Source organism: Ornithorhynchus anatinus, chromosome 13 (genome assembly GCF_004115215.2).
Source record: "Ornithorhynchus anatinus isolate Pmale09 chromosome 13, mOrnAna1.pri.v4, whole genome shotgun sequence".
Taxonomy (NCBI): Eukaryota; Metazoa; Chordata; class Mammalia; order Monotremata; family Ornithorhynchidae; genus Ornithorhynchus; species Ornithorhynchus anatinus.
Genome location: NC_041740.1, coordinates 4,430,123 through 4,455,982, shown reverse-complemented (window position 1 = coordinate 4,455,982; position 25,860 = coordinate 4,430,123). Strand labels below are relative to the sequence as shown.

The following is a 25,860-nucleotide window of genomic DNA, read 5'->3' as shown; positions in this document are numbered from 1 at the left end:
CGGATAACATTTATGGAAAGATTGAAAAAAGGATACAGTGCTCAAAACAGTATCAAAATGCTTTGATGTATTGTTCTCTGCACTGCAAGTATGATATGGTGCTCTCTCTCGTTTATCTTAAGGGACGGGATGAGCTCAGAGTATAACAGAAGTGTTATTTCCTGGGCCCTGTTTACTCATTGGTCAGCAGTTCCCTTAGAGAGTTGTGCTCAGATTGGGACACCATTTTAAAGAGAAAAATGGAGAAAATGGAGAGGGTCCAGAGAAGAGCAACCCGACATTAATGGGCTCATTAATAAAGTGATAACCAGGCCCTATAATGAAGTAAAATAATTGTAGGGGTGAGCCTTGATTGACATAAGAGCAGAATGAGGTTGCTCTCTTTCAGAATTTAAATGAAGGCTTGGAGTGTTTTTGTCGGTTGAAATTTGTCTCTTTGGTTTTAATCACTAATGCACCAGAGAGTCGCTTCCTGCAATTTTTGCCCAGGAAGAGACTGGGAGAAACTCCCCTTCCTGGCAGTTGGCAACACTTCCAGGATTCTTGGGTCTATTTTGGAATTGTGTTTTTAAGCAGCTTTGTGCAAGTGTAAATGTTAATACTGAGGACAGAAGGTTACTTTGTGTGTAAATTTTGTCAGAGAGCCTAGGTTCTAATCCAAGTTCAGCCACTTGCCTGCGGCATGAACTTGAACAAATGAATTTATCTGGGCCTCAGTTTCCTCATCTGTAAAGAATGTATTATATACCTGCTCTCCCTTCTACTTAGACTGAGATCCCCATATGAGACACACTCTGTGGCCAAGCAGATAACCTTGGTATATAGTAAGAACTTCTCACTATGTAATGGATAGAGCATTTGGTTGGGAGACAGAAGGATGTGGGTTCTAATCTTGCCTCTACCACTTGTCTGCTGTGTGACTTGACTTCTCTACATCTCAGTTACTTCATCTGTAAAATGGGGATTAAGACTGTGAGCCCCATGTGGGGACAGAGGCTGTCTCCAACCTGATTACCTTGTATTTACCCCAGGGCTTAGAACAGTACTTGGCACATAATAAGTACTTAATTCAATTCTTATTCACTCCCTTGGTCACCATGCTCTACATCCTTTCTACTCCCTAAGCACTGGAAATGCTATGCAAACGTTTTCTTCCAATTTTATAGGGTTACAATAAAGTTCAGCCAAAATTTCCCTGAGGGGTAGGACCTCAGGCCTACCAAATAGCCATGTGGAAGAATAGGGTTACTGAAGATGGTTTGTAGAGACAGGTTGACAAGGGTTTTCTTTCCAGTTTCTTTCATTCTGTGGGCTGCATTCCTGTTCAGAAATAGAGATAGTGTCAACATCATAGAATAGCTGGCCTCTTGTGAACAAGTTGCCCCTTTACCTGGATAAATACCAGGGCAGAAACTAAATGTCCTGGAGAAAGTGTGTCATTAAAAATAATAAAAACTCCACACAGGGCAAACTTTTTCTGCCAAACAACTTTTCCCCAGTATGATCAGGAAAAAAAAAGAAAGTCAATTCAGTTGGCCATCATACTACTCCCTCCCTTCTTTACTTTAGGAACTGTTGCTAAATGCTAAGTTATCAAGAATAACAACAATTTTAAAGTAGTCAAGAAACCAGCTAAATCCAATTCTTTCAGAATAGCACTCTACTGCCATGGTGAATGGAAATGGGTCAAGTAAACCTCATCTTCTTAAACAGGCAAGATGACGACCTGATGAAAATCTCTCCCTTCAAAGAGAGAGGCAGACTTGGAGACTTGACATTAAGGAAGATTGTTAGGGCAGAAAAGAAATTCAACAGGGATACACTGTCAAACTGGAGTGAGAGGATGAACCCGAAGTATGACTTTGAGTGATGTCAGTGTTGGCAGCAGAAACTCCCTGGCCCATTCCTGGGTGTTTGGCAGGGGTGAGGGGAGCCTCAACTTGCTCCCAATGTGCCCCAAAGGCTCCAGAAACAAAACATAGATCCACACTAACAATAAAAATAGTTGTGATATGTAAGCACTTACCCTGTGTTAAGGGTTGTGATAGATATGTTCACAGTGGGCAGGGAATATGTCTTTATTCTTTTAGTGTATTCTCCCAAGCACAGAACAGTGTTCTGTACACAGTAAGTGCTCAATACATATGACTGAATGAATACAATCAGATCAGAAACAATTCCACAGAGGGCTCATGGCCTAAAGGGAAGGAAGAACAGATATTTAATCCCCATTTTACAGAGGAGAACAATCTGCCATTAGCAGGGCAGATGGAGACAAAGCCCCCATCATGAAAAGTACATTCCTTACTGCTCCCCTCAAATCTTGTTTCAAATACAGAGAGAGCTATCTACAGCTGACCCACCTCCACAAAAATAATAAAACAAAACCTGGTGAGGGTGATGCTAATGGCTCTGCCACCACAATCTAAATTCTTAGGTGATAATTTCTCCTGTTACTTCCTCCCCCACAGTTAATTGATATCAAGGCACACAGCTCATAACATTGTATTCTAAGGACATACAAATCAATCATTTTGCTTACTGTGTGCAGAGCACTGTACTGAGCACTTGGGAGAGTACAATATAAGAGCTGGTGGACATATTCCCTGCCCACAATGAGCTTACAGTCAAGACGGGGCAACATTAATATAAATTATGGATGCTTACCTAAATACTTTAGGGGACACAATATATACATAAATTGAATTGAAATATTAATTTCCTGTGACAACATTACCATTTGATTGTAAGCCCCTCAAAGGCAGGGATCACGTCTTCTACTCATGTTCTCAATCAACTAATGAGAACTTATTGGGTGCAGAAAAATGAATTAATTGCAAGAGAAAGTACAATAGAGCAAATCAGTGGTACTTAACCACTTACTATGTGTAGAACACTGCTTAGACATGATCCTTACTCTCAAGGAGATTAAAGTTTTCTATATTTCCAAGCCCCTACCACAGTGCTCTGCATATAGTAGACACTCATACTAACACCATCAATTAATACTGATGCTGAAAATTCAATTAGTGGATTATATGGTGAGTGGAAAAGAACTTTCATCATCAGGATGTTTGAGGTCTCATTGTTTCACCTCATCTGCTAAATGGGAAGATGCCACTGCCATAACTAATATCAAGGGAATGTTTACACTTTTTGTAAAAATACACTTTTTTAAAGGCCTAAAACTCAAATACTAAAATACATCCATGGTGGGATGAAATGCAAAAAGTTACAGGTTAATCTACTTCAGATTTTCAATTTTGTCTCAGCTGAGGCTATTCTTTTCCTTCTTTAAACTTTTAGAATAAAAACCACAATGCACTGAACATATATATTTGTTAAATGCTTATGTGCCAGGTACAGTAATAATAATAATAATAATGTTGGTATTTGTTAAGCGCTTACTATGTGCCGAGCACTGTTCTAAGCGCTGGGGTAGACATAGGGGAATCAGGTTGTCCCACGGGGCTCACAGTCTTCATCCCCATTTTACAGATGAGGGAACTGAGGCACAGAGAAGTTAAGTGACTTGCCCACAGTCACACAGCCGACAAGTGGCAGAGCTGGGATTCGAACTCATGAGCCTGCTTGTGTGGATACAAGCAAATCGGGTTAGAGATTCACACTCCAAGACTAGAATGACTGTCTCCTAATCCTCCCATGGTGGAAACAGTAGCGACCAATTAAATGGTCAGCTTATTGCATAGAATAGGGGAAAACTGACAAGGGATGGTGCCCACTGAATTTGCAGTTGGGGGTGGGGGTGAGAGAAGAAAGAAAAGAGAGAAAGAGCAGAGTTAGTTATGTTTCTCAGGCTTAACAAAATAAAGGAAATGAATCCTATAGGAGTTGGGGTGGATAGATGAAATTTACAGCATATTACAGAATTAAAATATCAAGTCAACAAAAGAAAGCACTTGCAATTTATTTTACCATCAGTTTAAACACACCATCCCAAACTGCATTATTTTACTACCTCATAATCTAGCCCCTACTGATCTAGGTCCTAAGCCCCTTAAAAGCAAGGATCATGTCTACAGACTATTGATCTCAGACCTTACTAGAGAGTTCTGCACAGAGTTAAATGCTCAATAAGTGATATTTTATTGATTTGACAACCAGGAACACTGGAAGCAGAATGACAAACTCCATTAACAGCCCATGATGACAAAGCCTCTCGACAGTAAGCTCATTGTGGTCAGGGAAAGTGTCTATGAACTCTCATATATTATACTCTCCCAAGTGCTTAGTATAGTACTCTGCACACAGTAAGAGGTCAATAAATATCACTGATTGATTCTTGATGTGTGAATTGATTTAGTTCCAAATAAAAATAGTACAAAAGTAGGGGAATTTGCAGCCCAGTTTCAAACAGCAAGTCACTGAAAAATTGTCCCTGACTTAGCAGAAACCCAGCAAGCCCCCCAAAACCCCTTTTCCCATCTCTGATAAAATTTAATCTAGGGTGAAATTTGTTATACTTTTTCCTTGTGTTAAAACCTTGGTTCATGCCAAATTTTGACAGGCCTTTGGACATAAACACAAATAAGTGGTATTTGAGTGCTGACTCTGGGCAAAGCACTGAACTAAGCACTTGAGAGAGTTCAGCACAACTCAAGAAAAACCTTTTAAACTAAATTATAGGAGAAATTAATCCTTTGTGAGGAGCTTCTGACAGTGAAATACCATAAACTGGCATTTTTCCCCAAAGATCCCATCTACCACATATCCTTTGGGTTGGCTAAGCCTCTCTCTATATAAACATCAGTAAAAATATATACCTTTCCTGTCTAACAGTTGTAGATGGAGGAATTAAATTACAGTCATTTAAGTGACTATCTACACTCTGAAATTTTCCTGTGGTGCAGTTTTAGACTTACATTAGGCTACGGAAAAATGCAAAAATCATTTTACTCAAAATATTATCCACCCAAGAGAGGGTGAGATGCATTTTGCTTTTCAAATTCAACAGAAAAAAAAATTAAAGCAATTTAGGAGTTTTGGTAGGAGGGTATAATTATTCAGATTGACTAAAGAGTCCTGAAAACAGATTAGAAAGCAAGCTGTATACCCATAGATACTTCTAGAGTTCTGCAGTTTTCCCAATTAAATCCTTTATTCTAATGCCGTACACCAAAACCCTTTTCAAAATTACTATAACCTGATTCTAGCTATTCTTTTACACTCAAAATACATATTTCTCTCTGGACAATGCAAAAGTGATACTGATGGTATGAAGGGCAGGGAATAAGTCCACCAATTCTGTTATACTGTACTCTCCCAAGCACATAACAGTGCTCGGCACACAGTAAGAGCTTAATAATTGATAGGTTGAAGATCCACATTAGACGTGTGACTCCCTAATCTCATCTATTGCCCTAAATATAAGGTGTAGCATTAGCTTCCTGTGTACCTGGTGCCATTTGCCCTTTTGCCTCTCAGACCCAGTTTTCCTGGAAGCCTCTTCTCTAAGCCGGTTGCCCTATTTCTAATTACCTTATATCTGGCTGCTTTAGCTTCTGCCTCCTGAACGACCAGAGTTATGTCCCATCGTCTGAGGTTTTGCTTCAGTGGCCTTTTAAAAATCTTTCTTTCCTGCTTAAGGTTTGCCATGTCAACTCATCATTCAGAGGCTGTTTGGGGATTCAGGTGACAGCTATGCTTTTTTTCACACCCCACCCATGAAGGAGGAGGACAAAATGTCTCTGTGGGGAGGAAATTGGATTTTCCCTGTTCCCTCACTTGTAAATGAGGAAGATGATATTGTATTCCCAATTCCAGATATACAGTATGGGAGCAGATAGCATTTATCAGGTTCAATAATGCTTGCAGCTAACAGCCAGAATTTACTTTTTAAATGTTTCAGGAACAGCAGGTGAAGATGTTAAAGAGTCTTTCCTGCATGAGGGAGACCACAATACAAAACTGAATTGTAATTCTTTTTGCAATTTGTTGCTGTTGCAGATTTCAGTTCCCTGGTAACCTGGGCAAAGGTATTAGGAGAATCAATCTCAGCGGTAATTTCAGTCGCAGAGCTCAGAGCAAGCCTACAAAGATGAGGTGGGACATACTGCCTTTGAATACTGAAAAGGAACATAGGAAAAAAAAAAACCCTCTCACTGAAACCTGGTTCTGTCTGCCAAAGTATCATTTGAAAGGACCCACAAAAGCTTCCTTTCAATAAAGTCCAAAATATAAATTGACCAGTCCCAAAAAGGGTTTTACTAGCTTGGATTGCCTCTCTGTGTTAACAGCCAGTGGAAAAAATACATTGATCATTCTTTTACTTCATGTTGGCAGAAATTATACACACAGCTGTCCTTGGTATCCAAAGATGTCAACTCCAATCAATTAATGACACTGAATTATTATTTTGTGCAGAGAAGTGTACTGAGTACTTGGGAGAATTCAAGAGTTAGATGACTAGTTCACCTAAAACCCAATTCTAGTGGCAGCTTATAGTCTAGTAAGGGAGACCAACATTAAAATAAAAGTTACAGATAGGGGAAGTTGAAGAGTATTTGGTTATATAGGCAAATACCTAAGTGATTAAGAGATACAGACCTTAGGGTATAGGCAATGAAAAAGGGAGGGCAAATAAAGTGGGGAAATGAGATACAAGTCAGTGATTGTCCCTTGGAGGATGATGGCCTGTAAACTATGAAGGAAGGAGTTCCAGAATGGAGGATGTGAACAGTGAGTGAGATCAATAATAATGTTGGTATTTGTTAAGCACTTACTATGTGCAGAGCACTGTTCTAAGCGCTGGGGTAGACACTGGGGAATCGGGTTGTCCCACGTGGGGCTCACAGTCTTAATCCCCATTTTACAGATGAGGTTACTGAGGCCCAGAGAAGTGAAGTGACTTGCCCACAGTCACACAGCTGACAAGTGGCCAAGCTGGGATTCGAACCCATGACCTCTGACTCCAAAGCCCGTGCTCTTTCCACTGAGCCACGCTGGTGAAGTAAGTTGGCATTGGAGGAGCAAAATGCAAAGTTTGAGTCATACTGAAGATAAGCGATGTCAGATGGAGGGGTAGATCTGATTGAACGCCTTAAAGCCAATGATGCCACTCACCCCTGAGGGGAAAGGGTCACCTCTTAATTTAGGGACTACTAGCTCATCTCTGCCTCTACTCAAATCTGGAGACAGAGAGCAAGGTGAAACTTGGCAACAAATAGAAACTCCTTACCATCGACTTTAAAGCACTCAATCAACTTGTCCCCTCCTACCTCACCTCACTGCTCTCTTACTACAATCCAGCCCACACAGTTCGCTCCTCTAATGCCAACCTACTCACTGGGCCTTGAACTCATCTGTCTTGCCGACAACCTCTTCCCATTTCCTGCCTCAGGCCTGGAATGCTCTCCCTCTTCATATCCAACAGACAATTGCACTCACCCCCACTTGAAAACCTTATTCATTCAATCATATTTATCAATTGCTTACTGTGTGCAGAGCACTGTACTAAGCGCTTCGAAGGTACAATACAAAGGCACATCTCCAAGAGGCCTTCCTTGACTGAACCCCTCCCATTTCCTTTTCTCCCACTCCCATCTGTCACCCTGATTTGCTCCTTTTCTTCATCACTCCCTGAGCCCCATAGCTTTTATGTGCATATCTGTAATTTTTTAATGTCTGTCTCTCCCTCTGAACTGTAAGTCTGTTGTAGACAGGAAAAATACAATTTAACTGTACTCTCTCAAGTGTTTAGTTCAGTACCTAATAAGAAAGTGCTCAATAAATACCATTGACTCTCCAGATGAAATGATATGCTAACCACCCCAAGGCCTTACCCTGCACCCCTCCTACTTCCTGCCCAACCCCTTCTCTTCGAGTTCTGAAGTCAGGGCTGGTTTAAAGTTTGGAAACCATCTGGACAAGCCCAGGACAAATTTGGGCCATCACTTCAAGTTCTCATCACTCCAGGGAATGTGAAAGAGAAAGCCATAAATTTGGAAAAAAAGTTTGGCACGCCCCAAATTTGATCATTTTTTGAGCAAGGATGTACTTGGAGCTGGTTTTCTTACAGTTAGGATAACCTGATCAAATATAATCACCCAGTCCTTTAAGAGGCCATGAAAGTTTCCTTCAATGCATATATTTTTGTATTTTAATTAACCCTACCTGAAAGAGAAATTCCATGTTTAAATTTCTCTTCCCAGTTGTTGAACCCACATTTTTCTTACCTTCCTCATTTGGTCCCAGATCTTAACAGCCACAGGAAGTCATTCAACCCAGCCCCTTCATAACCAAAGATTCACTCTTTCTCTTGCCCGTTACTCCTTATTTACTTTGTTTAGCGTAGCCTGCTGTTGGCCCCGGGAAGTAAAGGGAACTGTTCTGAGAATCTAGTCCTGTTGGTGCTTATAGTAGGCTAACGTGGCCAAAGAACACCCAGGGACTCTGATGTGCGGCACCCCTTCCTATTTACTTGCTTGTTGCCCTCTGGGTCCCAGAACAACTAGCAGGGGTGAGAAGAAAGTGTGTGGTGCTAAAACGCTTCAATCAATTCCTCTGGGCAGGTTTGGCTCTGAAGTCTCTCTTCCTTCATTCCTGATGAGAGACTCCATCACTATTTAGTTGTTTGGCTTAAGACTTTGGGAAAGAAATGGGATTCATTGCATTTTCTGGTTTTTGGGTGCTATTTATCCTATCCCCAATCTCATAATGTGGCAAAGCTGTCAGGTAGGTCTTTAACCTCAGGGAAATGTAGTAAGAAGCAGAGACGTGGGCTTTTAAAAAGAGGATCATCTCTCTAGAAAGAGAATAAGGCCTGTTCTGTGTTACTAGGCAGGAATTTAATAGAAAATAAAGTCTTGCTTAATCTTCAATTCTCAAAGCATATTTTAATCCAAAATTCAATCGTCAGGAGAAAATTCCTTATGAAATGAGGGCTTTTGCTGTTGATTCTTTTTTATCACAGAGAATGAAATGAAAACAGGACATGTTCAGTATACTGCACGAAGGAAATGTACAATCCTGCTTGTCACTTATGATGTATGGTCCCTGCCACATCACTATCAGATGCTGAATTGGATTTCATATTAAAGGTTCAGGTGCTACAAGAGCTTAGAGACTATAATTGCATCTCAGGAGATAAACTGTACTTCATACTTCGATTTCATTTTCATTACCCGAATAAAGATTTCTTTTGGCTTTTCATAGTAAATACTAATTATTTTGCTTTACATTACAGTTAATTTGACAAGTATCAGAATTGGGCATTCTACCATAACTAGCAAATTATTAAGTGAAATTTAACAGAGATTGAAGGAAAAAAGTGTTTGTTGGAGTAAGTTTTTTTTGGTTTCCCCCTCAGCATGCCAAAAAATAAATAAAAGTGGCCCTTCTTCCCCACCCTTAAATAAGGTCCAGAAACTGTTGTTCAAGATGCTGAGAAAGAGGCTTCTCTGTGATGATGTGTTTATCAGGAGGACCATAATCTTGAATTGGGGGCTTCAGGTGAAACAGCCTGTATCTCCTAAAGCATTTGTTTACAAGGCACTTGTTTAGGGATCTCTTCTACAGCTTCCTCCCACTCACATAAAATCAAACGTAAACCAGACTGCCCCTTACCAGTCTCTGGGAAACATCTCTGATCTCAGCGGGCTAGGGACACTTATGCAAATCTTAATTAGAAGATTTTACATAAATCAAGTATAATAGGAGGAAGACTTACCTATAGAAGGAAAGATTCCAAAAGACAAGACAAGCTTTCAAGGAGCTTCTTCGCTGGACCATCTCCCACCGAACAGCCTGGGTCCAATCACTTCTATAATCTCCATTACACAATGGATCAGACTCTTGAAGAAACACTTCCACTCCAACTTTGACCTCAGGTTTGTCAAGGAAACCTAAGAGTAGCCTCAGTCCTAAAAACAAAAGGTAGTATTCACTGGGGTTGAAACAAATCAAAAGTCTTCTCCAGCCAGCTTTTTCTGAAATAGAAAAAAACTTGCTTTGATATGTCTCCTTTATTCTAAAAAACTGTTGTAACCAGAGCTCAACCTCCTGAAGGCTCCCTTTTTTTTTTTTCCTCTTCTAACCTCGGCTTATAAGGGAAGTGGCCATCTTGTCTCACACTGATGGCCTACAGCTGTTCACTTGTCCACCTGGGTCTACTATCTCTACTCACCTGCAGTGAGGCTACTGATAGGTTCGCAGAAATTCCAGCACAGACACCAACATCCAGGCTACTATAAGCCTCAAGGATGAGCAGAAGAGTTAGAAAGAGAGTTGATCTTGACAGGGAGGAAGAGGGGCATGGGAATCATGGCTAGAGGGAGGCCTGCAGACATGGGCTCACGATAAATAGGTTTCTTATTTGCATTCCTGCCTCAAATCTCTGTGGCCATCTCTTCTTATTAATAATAATAATAATAATAATGTTGGTATTTGTTAAGCGCTAACTATGTGCAGAGCACTGTTCTAAACGCTGGGGTAGATACAGGGTAATCAGATTGTCCCACGTGAGGCTCACAGTTAATTCCCATTTTACAGATGAGGTAACTGAGGCACAGAGAAGTGAAGTGACTTGCCCATAGTCACACAGCTGACAAGTGGCAAAGCCGGGATTCACACCCATGATCTCTGACTCCCAAGCCCAGGCTCTTTCCACTGAGCCACGCTGCTTCTCAATAATAATGTTGGTATTTGTTAAGTGCTTACTATGTGCAGAGCACTGTTCTAAGTGCTGGGGTAGAAACAGGGGAATGAAGTTGTCCTATGTGAGGCTCACAGTCTTCATCCCCATTTTAAAGATGAGGGAACTGAGGCACAGAGAGGTGAAGTGACTTGCCCACAGTCACACAGCTGACAAGGGGCAGAGTGGGGATTCGAACTCATGACCTCTGACTCCCAAGCCCGGGCTCTTTCTGCTGAGCCACGCTGCTTCTCCTGCCCCTGCCACTTGTCTGTTGTATGATCTTGGGCAAGTCATTTCACTTATGAAATGAGGTAGATGAGCTAACTTTCAGTGTTAAGTGAGCTCATTGTGGGGAGGGATTGTCTCTCTTTGTTGCTGAACTGTACTTTCCAAGTACTTAGTACAGTGCTATGCACACAGTACGTCCTCACAAAATATGGTTGAATGAATCTGTGAAATGGGGATTGAGACTGGGAGTCCCATGTGGGACAGGGACTGTGTCCCACCTGATTTGCTTATATCCTCCCCCAGCACTTAGTACAGTGCTTGGCACATAACACTTTACAAACACCACAATTATTATTGTTATTATCACTATGTGTGGAGTATTGCACTAAGTGCTTGAGAGAGTCTGATCTACTTACATACATATCTGTAATTTCTTTATATTAATGCCTGTCCCCCGCCTCTAAACCGTAAGCTATGTGGTGAGCAGGGAATGTGTCTACTTATTATTATACTGAACCCTCTCAAGCAATTAGTACAGTGCTTTGCACACAGAAAGTGCTCAATAAATATGACTGAATGAATGAATACAATACAACAATATCAGATACCAGAACTGGCCCTTTTCTGCCAGAGTGAAGAGGAGTTTGTATGTGTGTGTGTTTATTTTATGTGTTAAGTGCTTAGTAGTCTTCTAAACCCTGGGGTAGAAACAACTTTATCAGGTCAGATTCTTTCCCTGTGTCACATGGAGCTTGCAGTCTAAGTAGGAAGGAGAGCATCTATTGAATCCTGATTTTGCAATTAAGGAAACTGAGGCATAGAGATGTTACATGACTTGCCCAAGGTCACTCAGCAGGCAAGTGGCAAAATTGGGATTAGAACCCAGGTCCTGTGGCTCCCGGCCCGTGCTCTATCCACTAAGCCACACTGCTTCCTTACCATACCAGCTGAAACTACAATCCTTAATGCACCTTGCCATGGGCCTTAAGGTGTCAGGGCAGAATCTCCTAAATGGGACATCCGGTTATTTTAAGGTAGCAGCATCCATAATCTGGGAGGGGAGCAGGGGGATTTGTGATCTAAAAGACCATTCCCTCATTCCCCCCCACCCCAACTCCCTCAGGTTTCCCTGTGCTTCTCAGAGCTTCAAATGGGCCCTGCACAAAGGAGTATGTTCTGACTTGGGGAACTTCAAGTCCATTTTTTATTCTTTCCAGCTACTTTCCTGAGAAACAGGATTTAATATGTTTTATCTCATTCATTCTCTTGTCAGGCAGATATTATTATTCAGTTGAAAAACTGAGGACAGAGAAGAAAAGTGACTTACCCAAGCATAAAAGGCAAGTCAGTTATGGAGCAGGGGTATCTGACTTTTAATAATAATGATGGCTTTTATTAAGTGCTTACTATGTGCCAGAATTGCTAAGCAATGGGGTAGATAAAAGATAGTCATATCAGACACTGTTCCTGTGCCTCTAGACAAGGTTCACAGTCTAATAGTTAGAGAGAGCATATAGGTCTCTTATCCCCACTGTACAAATGAGGTCCAGAGAAGTCAAGTGACTTGACTTCTTTCTAAATATTGCTTAATTCTATTTATTGCTATTGTTTTTGTCTGTCTGTCTCCCCCTGTAAGCCCATCACGGGGCAGGGACTGTCTCTATCTGTTGCCGATTTGTACATTCCTAGGGCTGCGTACAGTGCTCCGCACATAGCGCTCAATAAATACTATTGAATGAATGAATGAATGATTCCCCCGATTAGACTGTAAGCCCGTCAAACGGCAGGGACTGTCTCTATCTGTTGCCTACTTGTTCATCCCAAGCGCTTAGTACAGTGCTCTGCACATAGTAAGTGCTCAATAAATACTATTGAATGATTCAAGGTCACACAGCCCTCAGTGCAGAGGTGGCACTAGAACTTGTGTCTTCTGACTCCCAGTCTCATGATCTTTTCATTAGGTTCCATGGCATGAAACAAAGGGACAAATTGAAGCAGTATGTGAGAAGCAGCGTGTCCTAGTAGATGGAGTCAGAAGGATCTGGGTTCTAATCTCAGCTCCTCCACTTGTCTGCTGTGTAACCTTGAGCAAGTCGCTTAACTTCTCTGAGCTCCAATTGTCGTTGCTGTCTTACGCTGTCGAGTCGTGTCCGACCCATAGCGGCACCATAAACATAACTCTCCCAGAACGGCTCACTTGCATTTGCAATCGTTCCAGTAGTGTATCCATAGAGTTTTCTTGGTAAAAATACAGAAGTGGTTTGCTATCTCCCTTCAGCACAGTACACGAGTCTCTGCCCTCAACTCTCTCCCATGCCACTGCTGCCCAGCACGGGCGAGAGTTGACTTGAAGCAGATTGCCTTTGACTCATTAGCGGCTGCCCGAGCTAGGAATGGAAAGGGTAGGTGCAACCCTGAGAGTGGGAGCTCCAATTACCTCATCTTTAAAATGGGGATTACTATGGTTCATCACTTTGCCCAACAAAAGCCACTCATTCACCGAGAGCAATAAACTCCACTGCTGCAAGAGGGATTTTAGGAGAAGCAATATAGCCTAGAGGAAAAAATGAGGAAGCAGTAAAACCCGGGTTATCTTGTTCTTGCTCTTATACTGGCCTGCTCTATGGCCTTGGGTAAACCACTTACCTAGTCTGGGCATCAATGCCCTCATGTGTAAAATGGGGATAAGATACCTACTCATCTAATCCTAGAATGGGAACTCCAAAAGTAACTGGGACTGTTACTGGCTTGATGATGTCTATTGACTTTAATACTTAGCATAGTGTTTACCGCAAAAGTTTTTAATAAATCTCATAGCAAGCACTTATGTACACCCCACAGTACTCTTGTACATATCCATAATTTATGTATTTATATTAATGTCTGTCTCCCCCTCTAAACTGTAAGCTGCTGTGGACAGGAAACATGTCTACCAACTCTGTTTTATTGAACTCTCCCAAGGGCACTGCACACAATAAGCATGCAATAAATACAATTGATTGAGTGATTAATTGTGGTATTTATTAAGTGACTACTATATGCAAAGTACTGATCTAAGCACTGGGGTAGATGCAAAGCAATCAGGTAGGACCCATATGGGGCTCACAGGCCAAGTAGGAGGGAGAACTGGAATTCAATCCCCATTTTACAGATGAGGAAACTGAGGCTCAGAGAACTGAAGTGAAATGTCCAAGGTCACACAGCAGACAAGTGGCAGAGCTGGGATTGGAACCCTGGTCATCTGACTCCCAGTGCACGTTCTTTCCACTGGGCTACGCTGCTATAATTTGGAAGGTTTATTGCCATGCTTCCCAGGAGCTGATGAATCGCAGATGGTTTTCGGTAAAAGGCTGAACGAAGTACTCCTCCATCTGAAAAGACTCCACCACAACTGTCCACCACAACTGCCCAGAAGTCCTCAGCACCTGACTGACGACTCTTTGCTTTCTAACCTGTCCTTTGGGATGAGGTTTCATGACAAAGCTTTTTTTCCCTGCTCACCGTTCCCAGAATCTCAAGTCCTGCTCCTCGGCCTCAGACGTCGCTCCTTTTGATGGATGTCATTTCTATTCTTGATTTCCATCTCCTTTCTAATTACCATGAATACAAGATTCTGGAATCTATCTCCTCCCCATTTTTGGCCACTGGCAATCAGTCAATCAAAAATAATTATTAGGCACCTACTCAATGCAAAATCATTGAATTCATTTCATTTAATTACAATACTTGTAAATGCTTACTAACTGCCATGCACTGTACTCAGCTCTGGAGTAGATATAAAATAATCAGGTTGGACATAGTTCCTCTCCCACATGAGGCTGATAATCTAAGTAGGAGGGAGTAACAGATAATCGCCATTATACAGAGGAGGAAATCAAGGTATGGAGATGTGAAGTGACTTGCCTGAGGTCACTCCGCAGACTTGTAGCAGAGATGGGATTTGAACCCTAGTCCCCTGACTCCCAGGCCTGTACTCTTTTGGCTAGGCCACACTGCTTCTCTGTACTGAGTGTTTAGGAGAGTGCAGTAGAGTTAGATGACAGGATCCCTGCCCACAAGGAATGTACAATAGAGTGGAGGGGGTGGGGGGAAGAAGTCAGAGGGAAACAATTCCTTCAGGGCGGCAGTCTCCAATTTAAAACCATATTTCAAATCACATCTCCTCCAAGTCTTCCAAGAGTCCTTCCGTGTCTAAACCCTCATTTCCCCTACTCCTTCTCCTTTCTTCACTGTCCTTGCACTTGGATCTGTACCCTTTTAGCACATGATATTCACCCCACCCTCAGCCCCACAGCACTTATGTACATAGTCATCATTTATTTAACTTTAGGTCTCCCCCTCTAGACTGTAAGCTCCATGAGGGAAGGATTTGCACCTGCCAACTCTATGTATTGTACTCTCCCAAGCACTTAGTACAGTACTTGGCACACGATAAGTACTCAGGAAATATGACTGATTGATTAATTAGCCACAGGAGAGGCTCACAGCTGCCCCCCCCCCCAACCCCAGCTTCCCAGTCCCTCAGAAGGCACCTAGACTGTGCCAGGTGGAGTTTAGATTTTAACACAGCAGTGATCCTTGTTTCCAGGCCTCTCTGACCTGGGTTTGTGCCCAGGAAGGCAGAAATTTGGGCCTATGGATTCTGTGCCCAGTTCCCTTGGAAACACCCAGTCGAGGGAGACGGCGATGAGGCCCAGACAAGTCCCCAAACCCAAGCATTTCTCAGTGGTTTCTCCCTGGCGGTTATTCACTGGATCACTGCTGCTTGATTTATCCTCCATAAAAAGAGCAAAACAGAAGAAAGGAAACAACCTGTCACCAGCACAGAAGTGAAATCATTCAAACCGAAATGTGTGGTAATGATACCAATTGCAACTTGACAAGAGTGAATTGTATTATGCTTGAATAGATGCCAGCTGTCTGTGTATCAAAGTGCTTCGTGTTCCGGGCCTTTGGGTCAACGTTCCTCCAGACCCCGGCTGTCATGGAGCCAAGAATGCCATCAGAGCTCGGCTCTTCCTCCGAGCCTTTGGCTTTAGGTCGGGGGAGACGGAGTGTTTTAGCACATTTGCTTTTAGTTTTTTTCCACAGCCTCCAGGGGCCAGAGGAGGTGTTAAACAAGACTCGAGAGACAGCAGATGGGTGTGGGAGCATGAAGGGATGAAACTGGAGGAATGTTGAAACAACACCAAAAAACGCTGGTTTTCACTGGATTTTAGCCAGTGCATCTACTGCATTCTTTCTGTTCCTCTGGAATTGAGATGCGAGACGGCAGAGGGCACCACATTGAGAATTGAGCCTGAAGGCTCAAAAAAGAGGAAGATCTAAAATCCAGCTAGACTCTGAAACAGAAGCCACGGGTGGCCCAGAAGAAAAGTGTGCTCAGGACAAGTCTAAAGAGTTTGGAAGAGAGAGCGACCCATAAAGGGGGATCCATAAGGGGGGGAGGCCACTGAGTCAGCCAATGATGAGAAGAAATGGAGGCAGAAGAGAGTGAAATTAATTTAGACACAGCAAGAGCTCTTTCTGATCATCTGAGCACTTCTAGGGCTTTGTTTCCAGCTGGTTTCAAAGCCTCCAGCTAAATTCGGCCATTTCTCTTGGTATCTTTAACTTTATACTTAGTTCCTGAGTGAAAGCACTGGCTAGTAGAAAGAGTACATGCCTGCAAGTGAGAGGAACTGAGTTCTAATCCCAGCTCTGCCACATGCTTGGGGCGAGATGTTGTCAGTGGTGGATACAAGGTAATCAGGTTGTCCCACGTGGGGCTCACAGTCTTCAACTCCATTTTCCAGATGAGGAAACTGAGGCCCAGAGAAGTGAAGTGACTTGCCCAAAGTCACATCATACAGCAGACAAGTGGTGGAGCGGGGATTAGAACCCATGTCTTCTCACTCCCAAGCCACCCTGCTTTTTCCATTTGAGACATTGACTGTATCTGTATCTGATTAATTTGTATCTACCCCAGCTCTTAGAACAGTTCTCGACACATATTAAATGCTTAGCGATTACCATGATGATGATTATTATAATAAGGATGAGTATGTCCATAAATGCTGCCGGGTTGAGAGTGGGGTGAATAAAGGGAACAAATCCAAGAGCAAAGGGTGATGCAGAAGGGAGACAGAGTAGGGGAAATGAGGGCTGAGCTGGGGAAGGTCTCTTGGAGGAGATAGGACTTTAGTCAGAGGTCATGAGTTCGAATCCTGGCTCTGCCACTTAGCTGTGTGACTGTGGGCAAGTCCCTTAACTTAACTTCTCTGTGCCTCAGTTTACCTCATCTGTAAAATGGGGATTAAGACTGTTAGCCTCATGTGGGACAACCTGATTACCCTGTATATCCCAGTGCTTAGAACAGTGCTCTGCACATAGTAAGTGCTTAATAAATACCAACATTAACATTATTTAATTGGGTTCTGAAGGTGGGGAGAGTAATGATTTGTTGGATATGAAAATTGAGGGAATTCCAGGCCAGGGTGGAGACGTGGGTGAGGGGTAATGGAGAGATAGAGGAGCATGAGGTATTCATTCATTCATTCACCAGTATTTATTGAGCGCTTACTAAGTGCAGAGCACTGTACTAAGTGCTTGGAATGTACAATTAGGCAATAGAGACACGTGAGTAGGATTGGTTTTAGAGGAGCGTAGTGTATGGCCTGGGTTCTTTTAGGAAATCAGGGAGGTAAGATAGAAGTGTGGCTTAGTGAAAAGAACTCAGGCTTGGGAATCAAAGGACACGTGTTCTAATCCTGTCTCTGCCACTTTGCTGTGAGACCGTGGGCAAGCCAAATAACTTCTCTGTGCCTCAGTAACCTCATTTGAAAATGGGGATTTAGACTGTGAGCCCCATATGGGACAACCTTATTACCTTGTATCTACCCCAGTGCTTAGCCCAGTGCTTGGCACAAGAGTAAGCACTTAACGAATACCACTATTATTATTATTATTATAGGAGGTGGCAAGATGATTGAGTGTGTTAGAGTCAGTTGTCAGGATTTTCTGTTTGATGTTGAGTGACTCACTGACTGCCAACTGAAGGTTCTTGAGGAGTGGGGAAATATGGACTGAATGGGGCTCGCAGACTAAGTAGGAGGGAGGATAGGTATGGAATCCCCATTTTACAGATAATCTAATAATAATAATGTTGGTATTTGTTAAGCACTTACTATGTGCTGAGCACTGTTCTAAGCGCTGGGGTAGACACAAGGGAATCAGGTTGTCCCACATGGGGCTCACAGTCTTAATCCCCATTTTACAGATGAGGTAACTGAGGCACCGAGAAGTGAAGTGACTTGCCCAAAGTCACACAGCTGACAAATGGCCGAGCCGGGATTTGAACCCATGACCTCTGACTCCAAAGCCCGTGCTCTTTCCACTGAGCCATGCTGCTTCTCTAATCTATTTTAGTGATTGTCTCCCCCTCCAGACTCTAAACCCCTTCTGAGCAGGGAATGTATCTACCAACTCTGTTACTCTCCCAAGTGCTTAATACATGTTCTGCACACAGTATGTGCTCAGTAAGCACAGTTGATTGATTGATTGATCTTTAAAAGTGAAAATGACTGGGGATAGGGCACTGGAAATAACTCAAAAGAGCTGGAATCCCCCAGATTCTGGTGCAGTTCACATTTTGGGAGAATCTGATATCTGGGCTCATTCACTCTGATGGGCTTCTCCCCCTCCTAATTTTCAGCAGCCGCTTGCTCCGTCCACCTGGACTTTATGGTCTCCAAGCAAAGGTGCATTTAATGATTGAGTTGGGGTGTAATTTAGTGAATACAAAGGAGGGAATGTCTATTAACCACCCCTTACTGTCCAGGAACAAGTCAGAGAAACACAATATGAAGAGAGCTCTTGGCGACAGGCAGAGGTAGATTTTAAACTGACTTTTGAGTACCGGAGGTTGGCACCTTCTTATTTTTAGTAGTTCGAGCATGATGAATGGAGGTGGTTTATGCGCTATACAAAACCATTATAAAATATGTTATTTCTTTTGAGTGTAAAAAGCAGTCTCAGGGCTTGTAAAAATGGCACCTTAAATGTATGCCTGTAATTTTCCCAACACTCAGAGCATCGTGTTTAGGTTACTTTGAAATATTTTATGTGTTACTGTGGTTCCTTAATCTTAAGAAAAACAAGCAACAGGGAATTAACTGACAGGTAGCATAGAAGTGTAGTCCAAAAATACCCACACGCTTAATATCTTTACAAAAAAATATCCCGGTGGGATCGGAGAAAATGCAAACATCACCAATGTTTTGGGAAAAAGTCACATCTGAAAATAAAGATGGGCATGTTTGAACATCCTGCCTCCCAACTCCTGTCCCCTCCCCACAAGCTCCCACTACTCCCCAAGCACCCAATGACCAGAAGAAATGATTTCTGAGCCTTTGGTGGAGAGAGGCTCCTGGTGGCTTGGCCCAGACTCAGGCACAAAACCAATAAGATGATTAAAATGCTGTGTAACTGCTTGATCTGAGGGAAAGCTCCATCCATTCTGACAGTCCTCTCTGGGCAGTTTGACTCGGACAGAAAGAACGAGCTTTCGGGAGTTGGTGCCTTACAAATGGGCGAGCCATAAATAATCATTTATCCTTGAGTTGATTTCCTCCACAATGGAAGGGACAGATTCTCCTAAAGGCAGGCAAAGTTGCCCTGCCTCTACTGAGACTGTGAGCCCCATATGGGACAGGGACTGTATTTGATCTGATTATCTGGTATCTACCCTAGCATTTGGAACAGTGTTTGGCACACAGTAATTGTTTCGTACCACAATTACTGTTATTAATGTTATGCATTATCGGCTCACTCTTCATCTCGGGGCTATAGGATCGCTCCACTCTACACGGGCACACTGCCACTCTGCCCAGCCCTTTCAGGGTGCCAACCCCTAGGGTGGCAGAAGGGGAGAGGTCCTGCCTCAAATTAGTCAATTCTGTTCTCTCTGACCAGGATGAAGTCTGTCTTGTTAGCCCTTTCGTGCCCATTCAAGGAAGGCTGTCTGACAAACAATTACCCTCCCCACCTTCAAAGCCTTACTGAAGGCACTTCTCCTTCAAGAGGCCCTCCTTCCCTAAGGCCTAATTCCCTAAAGAACATGTCTGCCAACTCTGTTATATGGTACTCTCACTCATTCAATCGTATTTATTGAGTACTTACTGTGTTCAGAGCACTGTACTAAGCGCTTAGAAAGTACAATACAGCAATGAAGAGAGACAATCCCTGCCCACAACAGGCTCACAGCCTCCCAAGCACTAAGTTCAGTGCTCTGCCCACAGTAAGTGCTCAATAAAGCAGCAAGGCCTAGTGGAAAGAGCACAGGCTTGGAAGTCAGAGGACCTGGATTCTAATCCCGGCTCTACTACTTCTCTGCTCTGTGACCTTGGGCGAGTCACTTAACTTCTCTGGGCCTCAGTTCCCTCATCAGTAAAATGAGGATTAAGACTGTGAGCCTGTGAGAGATAGGGATACCTGATTAAGTTCTGTCTACACTGGCACATAGTAAGCCCTTAAATACTTTTTAAAAATAAATAAATGACTGATTGGTCAATACGATTGATTGGGAGGAGCGTGCAGGAGGGCAGAGGATGAGGCAGAGCCCCGGGGTCTTGCCTGCAGAGGTGGAACAGCGGTACTTGGGCTTAATCCATTTTTATCATCGTTTCAGCAGGGGCTCAGAGCACTCATCTTGCTTGTCTTATGCACTTTAATGCGGCTGCATCAACAATCCACCATCGAAACGGTCTCCAAAGAGCCCTGTGGGTCACTCTGGGCTGAGCAGTGCAGAAAGAATATTGTGCCTGTAGGATGATTGAAGCTTCACCGCCTCCAGCAACTAGGTTAGGGGCCCTTCCCCCCCCCTTCCTCTCCATCCCATCCCTCATCCTGAGACCCACCCCCATGCTGCTAGCGATCGCCTTACTCTTCATGAATCCCCCAGATCCTCTTGGTTTACTTCTCATTCAACTATACTGCCACTCATGTTTTTCATTCATTCAATAGTATTTATTGAGCGCTTACTATGTGCAGAGCACTGTACTAAGCGCTTGGGATGAACAAGTCGGCAACAGATGGAGACAGTCCCTGCCGTTTGACGGGCTTACAGTCTAATCGGGGGAGACGGACAGACAAGAACAATGGCACTAAACAGCGTCAAGGGGAAGAACATCTCGTAAAAACAATGGCAACTAAATAGAATCAAGGCGATGTACAATTCATTAACAAAATAAATAGGGTAACGAAAATATATACAGTTGAGCGGACGAGTACAGTGCTGTGGGGATGGGAAGGGAGAGGTGGAGGAGCAGAGGGAAAAGGGGAAAATGAGGCTTTAGCTGCGGAGAGGTAAAGGGGGGATGGCAGAGGGAGTAGAGGGGGAAGAGGAGCTCAATCTGGGAAGGCCTCTTGGAGGAGGTGATTTTTAAGTAAGGTTTTGAAGAGGGAAAGAGAATCAGTTTGGCGGAGGTGAGGAGGGAGGGCGTTCCAGGACCGCGGGAGGACGTGACCCAGGGGTCGACGGCGGGATAGGCGAGACCGAGGGACGGCAAGGAGGTTGGCGGCAGAGGAGCGGAGCGTGCGGGGTGGGCGGTAGAAAGAGAGAAGGGAGGAGAGGTAGGAAGGGGCAAGGTGATGGAGAGCCTTGAAGCCTAGAGTGAGGAGTTTTTGTTTGGAGCGGAGGTCGATAGGCAACCACTGGAGTTGTTTAAGAAGGGGAGTGACATGCCCAGATCGTTTCTGCAGGAAGATGAGCCGGGCAGCGGAGTGAAGAATAGACCGGAGCGGGGCGAGAGAGGAAGAAGGGAGGTCAGAGAGAAGGCTGACACAGTAGTCTAGCCGGGATATAACGAGAGCCCGCAATAGTAAGGTAGCCGTTTGGGTGGAGAGGAAAGGGCGGATCTTGGCGATATTGTAGAGGTGAAACCGGCAGGTCTCGGTAACGGATAGGATGTGTGGGGTGAACGAGAGGGACGAGTCAAGGATGACACCGAGATTGCGGGCCTGCGGGACGGGAAGGATGGTCGTGCCATCCACGGTGATGGAGAAGTCTGGGAGCGGACCGGGCTTGGGAGGGAAGATGAGGAGCTCAGTCTTGCTCATGTTGAGTTTTAGGTGGCGGGCCGACATCCAGGTGGAGACGTCCCGGAGGCAGGAGGAGATGCGAGCCTGAAGGGAGGGGGAGAGGACAGGGGCGGAGATGTAGATCTGCGTGTCATCTGCGTAGAGATGGTAGTCAAAGCCGTGAGAGCGGATGAGTTCACCGAGGGAGTGAGTGTAAATGGAGAACAGAAGAGGGCCAAGAACTGACCCTTGAGGAACTCCAACAGTTAAAGGATGGGAGGGGGAGGAGGCTCCAGCGTAGGAGACCGAGAATGATCGGCCAGAGAGGTAAGAGGAGAACCAGGAGAGGACAGAGTCCGTGAAGCCAAGGTGAGATAAGGTATGGAGGAGGAGGGGATGGTCGACAGTGTCAAAGGCAGCAGAGAGGTCAAGGAGGATCAGAATGGAGTAGGAGCCATTGGATTTGGCAAGAAGGAGGTCACGGGTGACCTTAGAGAGAGCAGTCTCGGTAGAGTGGAGGGACGGAAGCCAGATTGGAGGGGGTCTAGGAGAGAATGGGAGTTAAGGAATTCTAGGCATCGATTGTAGACGACTCGTTCTAAGATTTTGGAAAGGAAGGGTAGTAGGGAGATAGGACGATAACTGGAGGGGGAAGTGGGGTCAAGAGCGGGTTTTTGTAGGATGGGGGAGACGTGGGCATGTTTGAAGGCAGAGGGGAAGGAGCCCTTGGAGATCGAGTGGTTAAAAATAGAAGTTAAGGAAGGGAGGAGGGCAGGGGTGATGGTTTTAAGAAGGTTTTATTTCCTCCCCTCCTTTACTTTTGGTTGCCTTGACTCACAATAATAACGGTGGTATTTGTTAAGTGTCCACTATCTATCTAGGACCGTACTAAGCCCTGGGATAAGTGCAAGGTAAACAGGTCAGAAACAGGTCCCTGATTAGGATTACAGTCTATGTGGGAGGGAGAACAGGTACTGAATCCCCATTTTATAGGTAATAATAATAATCGTAGTATTCGTTAAGTGCTTACTATGAAGACTGTGAGCCCCATGTGGGACAGGGACTGTGTCCAACCCAATTACGTGGTATTTACCCCAGCACTTAATACAGTGCCTGCCACATGGTAAGTGCTTAACAAATACCACAATTATTATCGTCATTATTAGCTAACGGCTGAGGTAGATACACTGTCTAAAGCGATTCTGTTGATAGAATAGAAGTGAAGGAGGAATATCTTGGTTTTTGTTGCGGCATTTGTTAAGCACTTACTATGTGCCAGTTGTACTAAGCACTGGGGTGGATGCGAGCAAATCGGGTTGGACCCGGTCCCTGTCCCAAAATGTCCCACAGATGAGAAAACTGAGGTACAGGGAAGTTGTGTCATCGTCCCTTCCTCCCAAAAGGATGGCCTGACCTACTCGACAGCAAGAAATCTGATGAACAAATCAAATGATGGCAACATAAATGGTGGTATCTAATGTAGCTCAAATTGGAGGCACTGGGGCTTAGAGCTCATGTCTGGGACCCAGGAGACTTGGGTTTTAGCTCCATCTCTTTCCCTGGCCTGCTGTGTGATCTTGGGTAAGTCACTTAAACTTCCCGGCCTCAGGTTCCCCATCCAACATCTGTAATTTTTTTTTAATGATACTTGTTAAGCACTCACTATCCTCCGAGCAGTGTAGTAAGTGCTGGGGTAGAGAAATATAATCAGGTTGAACACCATCCCTGTCCCACACTGAATGAACTTGGGGCTCACAGCTTAAACTAGAGGGAGGAGGATGAAATGCCCATTTTTTACAGATGAGGTAACCAAAGCACAAAAAAACTAGGTGACTTGCCCAAGGTCACACAGAAAACACGTGATAGTACTTGGATTAGAACCCAGGTCCTCCGATTCCTAGGTCCATGCTCTTTTCTACTAGACCACGCTGAGTACCCAAGAAAGTGGCAGTAAAGTATCTATTCTTCCTTCCTCTTGGACTATGAGCTCCAGATGGGCTAGAGGTTATATCCAATCTAATTATCTTTTATTTACCTCAGTACTTAGAACACGGCAAATGCTTGATAAATACCATCATTATTATTATATTAATATCTGTGTGTGTTTGTGCGTATGTTGTCTCACTTGTGGAGATAAAGAAGAAGTAATAAGCACAACTGAGACTCCAGTGATCAGAATAGAATTCAGAATGTCTCATCCACAGTTCGTTCTCAGACCACGAGACTGCAGCATCTCCTGGTGGCTCCAAAATACAATTGTACCTTGTTTCCAAACCATTCTTTAGAACAGTTCCAACATCTGAAAGTTCCAATTTATAAAGTAACTATGGTTACTAAAGTCATGGAAGGAGAGAGCTTGCAATTAGATTTGCCTACTTTATTCACTCCTCCCTTAGCCCCACAGCACTTATGTATCTATGTGTAATTTATTTATTTACCTTTTTATCTGCCTCCCCCTCTAGACTTTTAGGTCACTGTGGTCAGAGAATGTGTCTATCAAATCTGTTATGGTGTACTCTCCCAAATGCTTAACCTAGGCTCTGCACACAGTAAGCGCTCAATAAATACGATTGATTTATTATACATATAACTCTAATTCATTTATTTACATAAATGTCTGTCTCCCCCTCTAGACAGTTAGTTGCCTATCACCTCTATGGTATCGCAGTCTCCCAGGCGCTTAGCCCAATGCTCTGCATACAGTAAGCACTCAATAAATATGATGGATCGAGTGATTGATGGGTTGAGAGAGCCTTTAAAGAGCAAGGAATTCTCCAAACATAAAATGGAATGTCAGAAAGGCAGTGACCCATAAGGATAAGCATTAGGTTCCTTGTTCTCCTCTGGGGTCTTCAGAGTGACACCAGAAGGAGAGATGTTTATTTATCCAAGAGCTTAATGCATGAACTGACCAGGATCTGATCATTGCAGAGTGTATTGAAATTAAGATGGCAGAGTTAACGGCAATCTGTCTCCTGTGCAGAATAGAAATAGATACCTGTAAATCTTCTGGCAGTTACTGGAGAATATCCATAAACTTGAATTACGGCAGAGTACAATCATAATTAAGAAACATTAATCTGATTGACTCGGGCATATTAGGCTCACAGTACATGGGAGCCATGGTCAGCATTTTAAATATTCTTCCTGACCTCCAAAAGCTTGGGCATCTAGTCGGAGATTATATGCATACGTTATTTCTATTTAGATAGAAAAAGCATTAGATGATCTTAAGCGACTTCTAGGAAATCCTTAATTATCCCCTTGTGACCTTCCAGCAAAATAGCAGCTTGGGAGCAGGGAATAAGACCTTCCCTCTTCTGCAGGGAAAATCATCCTTAGAGTCCTTTCCTACTCTTTAGGACTCTTGCCCCTAGATCCTTAAACTGGTGACATGTGGAAGAGGAAGAGCGGGCAGTTGGAAAGGGCTTAATTTCACCCCATCCACTGGGGACCCTGTAGCAAGCTGAAGAGCTAGAAGCAGCTGCAGGAGCCCAGACACACCAAGAGGGGATGTTAGCTGGTGGACCCAGAAAAAGATCCAGTTAGCAATAAAAAAAGTTCCTATCACTGGTGGCTACAGCCCAAACCAAGCAGGAGATGTTACAGTCTGACTAGCTCTTATCTACCCCAGCAGTTAGAGCACTGCTTGATACAAAGTAAGAATCAATAGTAAGCAAATACCAACTTTATTATTATTATTACTGTTACAATCCTGCCCCAGAACAATGAGCCTTTATCTTACTGCCCTTCCCTATTGCCTGATGTCACTTCCTGAACTCCCCAGGCTTTCCCTATCTCCTCTTTCCTGAGATGTCTATGAATGTGATTCTGTATTTAATGCTCTGATGAGGGGATGGAGGCAATCAATCTTTGGTATTGATGGAGCACCTAATGTGGGCATACAACCATACTAAAAA

General features: G+C 43.6%; 1 protein-coding gene across 1 annotated transcript; it reads right to left on the bottom strand.

The window, feature by feature from the left end:
- Nucleotides 1-1,147: 1,147 nt before the first annotated feature.
- Nucleotides 1,148-13,041, bottom strand: LOC114815932. The gene is made up of 4 exons (XM_039913976.1): nucleotides 13,018-13,041; nucleotides 10,145-10,213; nucleotides 9,689-10,050; nucleotides 1,148-1,320 (listed from the first exon to the last, which is right to left on the bottom strand). Exons 1-4 carry the CDS (start codon nucleotides 13,039-13,041, stop codon nucleotides 1,161-1,163), a joined length of 615 nt encoding a protein of 204 aa, XP_039769910.1. The 3' UTR covers nucleotides 1,148-1,160.
- Nucleotides 13,042-25,860: the final 12,819 nt, after the last annotated feature.

Excerpts from the sequence above, each read along its gene's own strand:
- LOC114815932 (XM_039913976.1), bottom strand. The coding sequence starts at position 13,041 with ATGGGTCGGACACGACTCGACAGC. Across the intron at positions 10,051-10,144 it reads TATCAGTAGCCTCACTGCAG|AAGAGGAAAAAAAAAAAAGG; the intron begins GTGAGTAGAGAT and ends AGCCGAGGTTAG. Across the intron at positions 1,321-9,688 it reads TGGAATCTTTCCTTCTATAG|GAATGCAGCCCACAGAATGA; the intron begins GTAAGTCTTCCT and ends ATTTCTGAACAG.